The sequence below is a fragment of the Tupaia chinensis genome, unplaced genomic scaffold, assembly GCF_000334495.1.
Source record: "Tupaia chinensis unplaced genomic scaffold, TupChi_1.0 Scaffold000062_1, whole genome shotgun sequence".
NCBI classification, from domain to species: Eukaryota; Metazoa; Chordata; class Mammalia; order Scandentia; family Tupaiidae; genus Tupaia; species Tupaia belangeri.
The window spans coordinates 1,032,291-1,043,131 of record NW_006159520.1 but is presented as its reverse complement, the minus strand read 5'-3'; the positions used below and the strand labels follow the sequence as shown (position 1 = coordinate 1,043,131).

The following is a 10,841-nucleotide window of genomic DNA, read 5'->3' as shown; positions in this document are numbered from 1 at the left end:
TTATATTGTGTTAGGTTTTTTGCTTTCTCATATGTAGGTTTTTTTTTTTTTTTTTTTTTTTTTTTTTGAGAGAGGTTTTTTTTTATAGGTCACATGAGCTTGCCAGGAAGACAGAGAGAGACATAGAGATAGAAAGCAAAAAATCACCCCTCAGGGGGGATGGCCACACCACAATCCATTCTCCTCTTGGGATCTTGGGCATGCACGCACACATGCCCGGCATGAGTTTAAGCCACCGAGTCCAGGACTCAAACCGCAGTCAACTACATGGGAGTCCAGCGACATAGCCATTATGCTAACTGGTAGTCCCTAGGATTCTTTTTTTCTGCATTCCACATCTTTCTCTTTTTCTCTGTATGCCAGTTTGACAAAAAGTGAAGTGCGCAAGGGAGCAGGCCGCAAAAGACACCTTCATGGCTCCTGAGAACTAGTGGGTTCAGGGAATAAGGAAATGAAGATTTTCTACTGATAATTCAGCCTCCAGCCCACAAATCCAGTGGAGAGGCAAGGGAGCAGGCCGCAGAAGACACCTTCATGGCTCCTGAGAACTAATTGAACTTCAAGTTTGGGAAGGAACACACTTTCCATCAGATGACTAGAAACCACCGCAGGACCACAAGAAATATGGGAAAACAAGAAAATACCTCTCCTCCAAGGGAAAAGAATAACTCTTCTTCATCCTCAGACAGTTCAATGGAAATCATGGAAATGTCTGATAAAGAATTTAGAACATTCATAATGGCGAAGCTAATAGAGATGGAAGAGAAGAGAGACAATGAACTGCAGAAGAATAAGAAAGGAGCTGATAAGTTCCAGGAGATGAGGAAATTCTTGCAAAATCTAAAAGAGGGATTATACACTTTACCAAAAAATCAAATGGAGCTGTTAGAGATCAAGACTATAATACAGGAAGTCAAAAACTCTTGAAAGTATTAAAAGCAGACTAAATCATGCAGAAAATAGAATCTCAGATGTAGAAGAGAAAATGACTGGCCTAGAAAAATCCACCACGAAGACTGAGAAAATTACCCAAAAATTTGAGAATAATATACGGGAAATACTAGATACCACCAAACATCCGGATAATTGGCATCCCAGAAGGTGAAGAGACTAATAAGGGCATTGATAATCTATTCCATAGAATCCTGTAAGAAAACTTTGCAAACCTAGAGAGGCACTCAAAGATCCAGTCCCAAGAAATACAAAGGACCCCAAATAGAATCAATCCAAGATCTTCTCCAAGACATATCATAACCAGACTGACCAAAACCATAGACAACAAGATACTAAAATTGGCAAGAGAGAAACAGCAAGTTGCCTACAAAGGATATCCCATCAGACTAATAGCAGACCTCTCATTGGAAATAATGCAAGCAAGGAAAGAATGGGACAATATATTCAAATGTTAAGGGAAAAGCAATTTCAACCAAGAATACTGTACCCGGCAAGATTATCCTTCATATGGGAAGAAAAGACAAGAACATTCTCAGATAAACAAAACCTAAAAGAATTTACCAGTACCAGACCAGATCTCCAAGAAGTTCTCAAGGGAGTGCTATGTCACTAAAATTAAATGTAGTCACACAGAAATAGGAGTTCAAAAACTAATAAAATGGCCAACTTAATCATAGGGACAAGTCTGGGGTTGAATATTACATCCCAGAATTCTATTAGGAAGATCGAAACACACAACAGAAGATAGACTAAGTACATGAGACTGAACTGGTGAAATAGCATTCTGTGACTTTTGACTAAAATATTGCTGCTTTTCTTCTAGGCTTTGTTGGCCAGTTTTAAGTTTTTGTCCTGTCTTGGCTGTCGATAGGTTCATATACCTACTATTTGAACAGAATGCTAACCTGTTTCCAAGCTTTAAGTTTTAAGCAAATTTCCTTACCAATTTAAAACTGCTTTTCTTGAAATTACCAGCTGAACTTGCTATTGAAGGTAGTTAGATTATGAAAGAAGTAGTTAGATTAAGAAATTGTGTGATCAATAAAATGTGGGGGAAAGGAATGGAAGACAGTTGTAGACACTAGAGATAGTGTGAGAAGAGGGTGGGAAAGGGCAGAGGGTCAGACATATGGATAAATACATACAAAGAAATATATATATGTGAAATTAGAAATGGAGAATTTTTGATGATAACACAAATGATTAAACCGCTATGCAGTGTATTCTTGATGTGAAACCACTTTTTGTATGCTGTGACGATGATTAGGAGATGAATGTAAATTAATACATTTTTTAAAAAGTTTCAGGAGAAAAATAAATGAGTAAATAAAATAAAATAAAACATTTAGGGGACCAGCAAGTGGTGTGGTGGTTAAAGCACTGGACATACCCATATGGTCCACCACGGTTCAAGTCCTGGACCTGGTGGCTTGCTTTCTCACTTTCCCTCTCTCTCTCTGGTCAAATAAAAATAAATGAATAAATTTTAAAAAAAAAAAAAGTGAAGTGTGGATGACATGTGCAAAAGGCCCGAGGCAGCAAAGGTTTTGGCCTTTCTGAGAAACTGAAAATAGGTCAGTGTAGTTGAAGCTTAGTGAGTAAGAAGGAAGGTGACGGATAAAGTAGGAGAGGACATCAGCCACCAGATGGTCTGTATGCACTTGTTAACATGTATCTTACAGGCCATCTTATAGGATTTTTTTTCCTATTCCAGTGGGATCTGGTGAAGGATTTACAACCAGGAAGTGATGTGATCCTGTGACTGTTGTGTCAGTATCATGGGAGAAGATAGGAAGTATGATAAGATTGTTGGCAGCGGTCATAGTGGTATCTTAGACTTAAATGGTAGTGCTGGTAGACCTAGAGCAAAGTGAATAGATTCAAGAGGGAATTTTGAAGGTGTACTTGACACGTTTTTGTGGTGAATGAAATGCCCAGGAGTGAAACAGAACTGGATTGTTGTGATGGGTAGCATTCATGAGGAAGAAGATATTATTCCAAAATACTACCTTGGCTAAGATTACCGGTGGAAATTTCATGTATAATTATAAATTGATTCTTCCTTTTGTGAAATTTAAAGAATGAATTGAAAAGAACTGAATTGATGATTCAGTCTAAGAAATGATACATATGATCTCAATGTTGAGTTGAATATTTAGGGGAGTGCTACTGAGGTTAAAGACTTAAGTTAGAGATATCACATATAAAAAGACCATGAACTTTCTGTTTGAAAAATTCGTTGCTATTTTTATCTGAAATTACTTGAGGTTTGTTTTTATATGATTATGGTGGTAGTTGTTCGGCTTTTACACTTTTTGACAAGTTCTCCTCTTTCTTTCTCAGTATGATAATATTTTAATGGAAGAGGCTGCTCAGATTCTGGAGATAGAAACTTTTATACCTCTTCTCCTACAGGTAAGAAATTAAGACCTGAGGCCTAGAAAATCAGAGTTTTAAGGATTCAGAAAGCTACAAAGTTTGGGGGTACAGATTGCCACAATTATATATTCTTACTAGCTGTAGTATATTCTGTATTCAATTTCAAGTCATAACTTCCTTTAATCTATTCACTGATTATTTAGTAGTTTGTATTACTTCCGAGAATACTGGTTTGTTTTTTTTTTTAATGAATTGTTATTTATTTATTCATTTATTGTAATTTGACCAGAGAGAGAGACAGAAAGCAAGCCACCAGTCCAGGATTCAAACTGTGGTTGGCACATGGGACTGTCCAGTGCCTTTAACACTGAACCACCTGCTGGTCCCAACCAAGAGTACTGTTTAAAAACTCATGTTTGTTTCTACAAGGTACTTTTAAAGACTTTATCATTTTAATCAAGAAAATTGCATTGTTATTTGATTTTTAGGGAAAACATTTTTTAATTTCTTTTGTTTTTTAGAGTTCTTTCTAGAATTGTTTTTAAAATTCAGTGAGTATATTGCTTATCTTTCATTTTGCCTAAGTTTTTTTTTTAATTTTTGTTTATTTATTTATTTTTTTGAGAGGTTTTTGCCATAGGGCACGCATGCGCTCGCCAGACAGAGGCAGAGAGACAGAAAGCGAGAAATCACCCCCCAGGGGGGATGGTCACGCCGCAATCCCTTCTCTGTTCTCCTCTCGGAATCTTGGACACGCACGCACATGCGCCCAGTGTGAGTTTAAGCCACTGGGTCCGGGACTCGAACCACGGTCGACTACATGGGAGTCCAGCGACATAGCCATTACGCTAACTGCTGGTCCCTTACCTAAGTTTTTGAACTAAGTGGCAATATTTAAGAATATTTCTGGGACCAGCAGGTGTCATGGTGGGCTCCCATATAGCTGGGCTCCCACATGGCTGGGCTCTCACATGTACCGGGCTCCCACATGGCTGACCATGGTTTGAGCCCTAGACCTGGCTACTTGCTTTCTTACTCTCCTTCTCTCTCTCTCTCTCTCTGTCTCTCTCTGGTCACGTTGAAGACTAATAATAAGTAAAAATTAAATAAATAATTTTTTTTTAAAGTATTTCTTACTTGGGGCCAGCAGATGCATAATGATTATGGGGCCAGCAGATGGTGTAGTGGTTACATCACTGGACTGCCACATGGTTAGTCCCAGATTGAGTCCTGAACCTGGTGCCTTAAAAATCATGCTGGGCATGTATGGCCAAGATCCCTGGAGGAGAAGGGACTATGGCATAGCCATCCCCCTGGGGGATGATTTCTCACTTTTTCTCTCACTGTCTCTTTCTCTGTCTCTCTTTCCATTGAGTGCATGTGCCCTGAGGCGAAAACTTCTCCGAAAAAAAAAAAAAATGTTTCTTATTGTACAATATTCTTTAATACTGAAGCATTTTTTAAAAATGTGGAATTCTCATGTTAAAAATTGAGCCAGCTGTAGGAGCCAGCAGGTGGCGTGGTGGTTAAAGGCACTGGATTCCCACATGGCCAACTGTGGTTTGAGTCCTGGACCTGGCAGCTTGCTTGCTCTCGCGCTCTCTCTCTCTGTCTCTCACTCTGTCCCTCTCTGATCAAATTAAAATAAACAAATGAATAAATAAATAAATAAGGTTAAATAAAATAATTATTTAAAAGATAAAAAGAATAGAGCCTGCTGTAATGTACAGAAATATTGAGCTCCCAAACGTTGTTCTTATGCGCCACATTATTTAGAACTTGAATGTGTTTCGTCAGGATATGTTTTAATAAACAAGGAGACATGTAGAGTTAGAAATTGAAGTATTAGTGTAGGATGTTTTAGAAAGATACAGTTTTCACTGACTTGGGGGCATTTCAGAACTTGTCCTGGGCATAATTGTAAAGCAAAGTAATTACTTTGACATTTTTCTCTTTCTCTTTTTAGATATCTGTTTCTTTCGTGCATTCTTGACTAATGCTGACTTAAGCCTTCCAGACCTCTGTGGTTTACCCTGCCTGTTAAAGGCAGTTTAATCTACTCTCACCTTATCAGTCCCTCTCTCTTCCCTTGCCCATGCTCAGCCAAGAGCAATAGCACTCATTCTTGGTTCACACGTCACTCTATAAATTGACTTGACTGTGTGGAGCTGATGAAAATTGAGAATGTGTAGGCTAATGAAGCCATTTGATGAAGAATGAGTCTCTTATACAATATATTGGAGACTGACGGGATAATACAATATTTTGCCATTTCCTCACTTTTCATCTCTAGAATCCTCAGGATGGATTTAGCAGACTGAAACGATGGATTATGATTGGTGACCATCACCAGTTACCTCCAGTCATTAAGAACATGGCCTTTCAGAAGTACTCAAACATGGAGCAGTCTCTCTTCACCCGTTTTGTCCGGGTTGGAGTTCCTACTGTAGACCTTGATGCTCAAGGGAGAGCCAGAGCAAGGTAAAGGAGGCAGGGAAAAACTTATTCCTGTTTAATTAAGGACTTCAGTTCTATTCGTAAATATCTTTTGTATAGATTTATAATTGTCTTTTAGGTGCTTTTAGCATTCCCAGCTGTCCAGGCACTTGCCATCTATAAATCTGAAAGCACCCTTGCCTTCTGCATGAGGTGTGAAATAACAAACATTATATTTTTCATTTTATTCATTGAGATGACTATAAGTGACTTATAAACTAAAGGCTTTTTTCACTCTCCCTTCCCCTTCATGTTCCCAGAAAACATACAGTTATGTGACTTTGAAGTCTAAAGCAAAAAATGGGCAAGGGAAAAACACGCCAGTTCTTACTGCATGAAGACTGGGCCCATCTCATGGTTACGTCTAAATCACCCTCAGTTTATAGTCTTCCCTGGATTTTTTAACTTAAGGGATAAAGATTGCATTTACCTCAGAGAGCATGATGGAACTATCATTTTTGTAATGTCTTCTATCTTTTGATCCTTGGTTACTTGAAATAGGGAGGCTAAAGATGAAAAAGCATTATTACTGAAAGAATGAGCAAAAATATGTGAGACAAAAATTTAAAAGAAGCCTAGGTCTGTAGACACGTGCATATTAAAAGGATTTTTACTTTGCTAATCTTTCTGTTTTGGGGGGATTTGTCTTTGGAAAGCTTATGCAACCTCTACAACTGGCGATATAAGAACCTAGGAAATTTACCCCATGTGCAGCTCTTGCCAGAGTTTAGTACAGCAAATGCTGGACTACTCTATGACTTCCAGCTCATTAATGTTGAAGATTTTCAAGGAGTGGGAGAGTCTGAACCTAATCCGTACTTTTACCAGGTAAGAAAAAACACAAAGCTTCAAGGTTTATTTTGTACTTGCTAACTGAAGTACTACCTAAATCAGTAATACTGAACCATCCGGCTAGCCATTGAGAAAAGGAAAGGTAGAGTTCCACCTTACACACTTCACAAAAAAGTCAATTTCAAATGAATTAAAGATACATACACTAGACAAAAGAAACTGTAAATGTACTAAAAAGTGCTAGTGGTAAATATTGATGAATAAAATATGTCCAGGTGATAAAAGGCCTCTTAAACTTTTTACCAAAGAAAAAATTACAAAGAAAAACATTTGAGAAAATATTTATTTTCAACATTTAAAAAATGGTGAGTTGAATTCTGAATATATATATATATATATATACTCATGCCGGGCACGTGTACGTGCGTGCCCAAGATCCTGAGAGGAGAATGGAGGAGAAGGAATTGCAGTGTGGCCATCCCCCCTGGGGGGTGACTTCTCGCTTTCTGTCTCTCTCTCTGTCTGTCTCTGTCTTTCTGGCGAGTGCACGCGCCCTATAGCAAAAAACTCTCAAAAAATAAAAATAAAATAAACAAACACTACCCCAGCAAAAATGATATAGGATTAGAATATGCAATTCACACACACACACACACACACACACAAAAAAAAAAGACATAGCTTTTATATCTGTGCACAAATCACTGGATTATATTTTCACCTCTTTGACAATACCTAGCATTTAGGTGGGTTTGGGGGAATTCTATATTCATGGAATGCTAATAAACAACTTGGTGGACAAATTGTCAGCATCCTTTTTTTGAGAGAGATTTTTGCTGTAGGACATGTGCACATGCCAGAAAGACAAAATGTGAGAAATTACCCCCCAGAGGGATGGCCACGCCACAGTCCTCTCTCCAGTCTCCCTGTCAGGATTTTGGGCATGCACACACACACTTCTGGGGTAACTTTCAAGCCATTGAGTCCAGAATTCAAACCGCAGTGGGAGTTTAGTGCCTTCTGCACTACCTGCTGTCCCCCATGCCCCCGTCAGTATATTTAAAACCAATGTTTTCACTTTTTTTAAAGGTTTTTGCCATGGGGCACATGTTCTGGTCAGAAAGACAGGAAAAGGAAAAGTGAGAGGCCATGCTGCAATCCCTCCTCCATTCTCCTGGATTTTGAGCATGCAGACCCTCGTGCATGGCATGATTTTCAAGCTACTGGATCTGGGATTCAAACCATGCTCGAGCCCATGGGAGTCCAGCACCTTAGCCACCCATACGTCTTGCTGGCCCCCACATGTTCTCATTTTTAGGAATTATAAAAAAAAAAATAATTGCACCAATTTGCAAAGACTTAATATTCATCACTACACATTATTTTGGAAATGAAAGACAATTTAAATATTTCAGTGGGGATTATCTGTTCCATATAAAAGAAATACTGAATAGCCACTACAAGTGATAGCAGTATAACTTTGTTTACTAAGAAAGAGAATGTTATGCTATATTGAATGAAAAAGCAAGTTGCTTCAATAAATGTAGTTTGTTACCAGTATAGAAAATGGAAAAAGCTATACAATTATGTGCTTTTCTGTCTCCCACTTTTCCAAGAGCTAGAAAAATTAAGTGAAAGAAGTACCTCAGACTGTGTGAATGTCACCCAGAACCAGAATATAAATGATATTTCTGAAGGTCTAGTAATTTTCCTATTTCCTTTGCGTGAAATTCAGCTTCTTTGGTGTGTGTGTGTGTGTGTGTGTGTGTGTGTGTGTGTGTGTGCTCATTTTACTTTGTTCCATCTATTTTTGTTTCTGTTAAACTGGACTAAACAGCTTTGTTATGTGATTCCTCACTTGTAGGTTCAGTTAGGCCCATGATTTTAAGCTCCTTCCCACCAATCTTTAAGCAGAATCTCCAACTTAGTCCTTTAGTTGTAAGTCATTAACTATTTACTTCTTGTATTATGCTAAATGAACAAATGTACTAATAAGCCATTATCTCTATAAAAATTGAAACGGAACTAAATGCACAACCTGATTCTGTTTATATTTCAGAATCTTGGAGAAGCAGAATATGTGGTAGCACTTTTTATGTATATGTGTTTACTTGGTTACCCTGCTGACAGGATCAGTATTCTAACAACATACAATGGGCAAAAACATCTTATTCGGGACATCATCAATAGACGATGTGGGAACAATCCATTAATTGGAAGGCCAAATAAGGTAATTTTACGCATAGAATATGAACATGTCTTATCATTTTGGCAAGATTAAAAGGTTTATGTTTATTATGAATTACTCATATTGTTCCACTTTGTCTCTTTGCTATCTCCTTTTAGGGTATGTAAGAAAATGAAATAGGAACCATAAATAATTTTCTGGCAATCCTATATTACAGCCTTACTGGTTTATTACGAACATCTGTTCTCAACTACCACATTGAAGATTTTTGTTCATAGTAATCAGAAAAGTTTCTAAAACTTTTTGTTGATAAAATGATGGATAATGGCATTACGTTATAATTTACATGTTCTTAGGTAGAAATATGAACTATAGCATGTTTGGTTTTGAAAAGGTATAAAATTGGACTGCTTTTTATGTGTGTTGGAGTCATTTTAGGGGTAGGGAAGATTGTAAAGTATATTCAGACCTCAAGATTTTTTTTAACCTTTACATTTTTTTATGTAATTAAATATGAGTAATATATGATAAAAATGAACACACTTGGTTTATTAATAAAGGGTTAAATAAATTAGAAAAAAATATATATATATATACACACACACACTAATGATAAACTAGGACTTTGGTTGTTAACATGACTATATAAAAAGCTCTTCTACCTTTTCTTGGAAATCATCCAAAAATAACAAAGGAAAATGAAAGGGGACAAATTATGGAGGTGATGGAAATTTTTTTGTGATGGTGGTATATATTGATGAGTGTATATATTGCTAAAATTTATCAAATAATACACTTAAAGTGAGTGTATTTCATTATCTGTAAATCATACATCCATGAAGTGACTTAAAAAATGTTTTCTGGCTCAACCACGATGATGAGTACCACTCCTCAGACTGGGACCACATTTGAAGCCTGGGTTTAATTCCCTGTCCAACCTGAAGATCAGTGCAGTGCCATATGCCTATTTTCCCAGTGACTGGAGAGGCTGAAACAGGAGGGCTGTGATCTCCAGGCTGGCCTGGGCAGTAGTAGTGAAGCCCTGTGAAAGAGCCCATGTGGTAGAGCTTGCCTTGGTCTTAGCTGGGAGGCTAAGGCAGGAGGACCATGACAGCAAGACCCTTCCTTCCTTCTTAGTGCACATGTGAGAAAGATGAGCACCCTTCACAGGCTCTGGTCACACAGTGACCTCCTTCCTCCAGTCCTCCAGCACTCACAGCTGATCTGGCCAGGAATTTGAAACAGGTCACTAGTTGGGATCTGACTTCTCTTGAGCGGCACATCACCACCACACCTGGCCCTAACCCCAAACCCTATCTTTAAAAGAAGAAGAAAAAGAAGTGTTTTGTAAACTTGCAAAAGATAGCAGGACTATAAATTGGTTTGGGCAAGGGAAGCAACAAACTTGTTGAATTAATGAAACAGAAATAAACGGCTGAGTGCCAGTATTAGTGATTGAACTTCCCTATTTGCACACATATTTTCAGAGTGAACAAAAACTACTGTGAAGGTTATTTGTGTCGTGTTGTTGTTGACAGATTAATGCTATGTTATACAGTAAATAAGCAAACTGAATTAGGTGGCTGGGCATTAAACTGGGATACCAGTTAATAAGTGAGGCATAGTTCCTAGCTTTCTGGAGCTAGGCAGTCTAGTGGGGGAAGTCTGTTAATTTCAGAGTAGTTATTTAGTTATCAGAAAAGGTAAAGGCAACTGTTGTAAGTGTCCTCAACCTACGGACTCAGCCTCATCTGGTTCCTGTGGATCCATCTAATGGTGTTCATCAGCTTGTTCATTTCCAAACCTAAGATCACGTTTCTTTTGGGATTATTTTAAGGATAAGATGTTTATTTCTAGCCCACTATTTAGATGATCTCTAGAGTCCTTTTATTGTGCTAGTGAAGATTTACTGTATTTCTTTTTTTTTTTCTCCTAGGTAACAACTGTTGATAGATTTCAAGGTCAACAGAATGACTATATTCTTCTTTCTCTAGTACGAACCAGAGCAGTGGGGCATCTGAGGTATGTAGGG

General features: G+C 37.9%; 1 protein-coding gene across 1 annotated transcript in view; it reads left to right on the top strand.

Moving 5' to 3' along the window:
• AQR (aquarius intron-binding spliceosomal factor) overlaps window positions 1–10,841 on the top strand; it is a 111,892-nt gene that overhangs the window by 91,577 nt on the left and 9,474 nt on the right. The window contains exons 28-32 of the mRNA XM_006141698.3: window positions 3,298–3,369; window positions 5,627–5,814; window positions 6,486–6,657; window positions 8,681–8,851; window positions 10,746–10,831. Of these exons, the coding sequence (XP_006141760.1) occupies window positions 3,298–3,369; window positions 5,627–5,814; window positions 6,486–6,657; window positions 8,681–8,851; window positions 10,746–10,831 (689 nt within the window). The remainder of the gene's footprint in view (window positions 1–3,297; window positions 3,370–5,626; window positions 5,815–6,485; window positions 6,658–8,680; window positions 8,852–10,745; window positions 10,832–10,841) is intronic.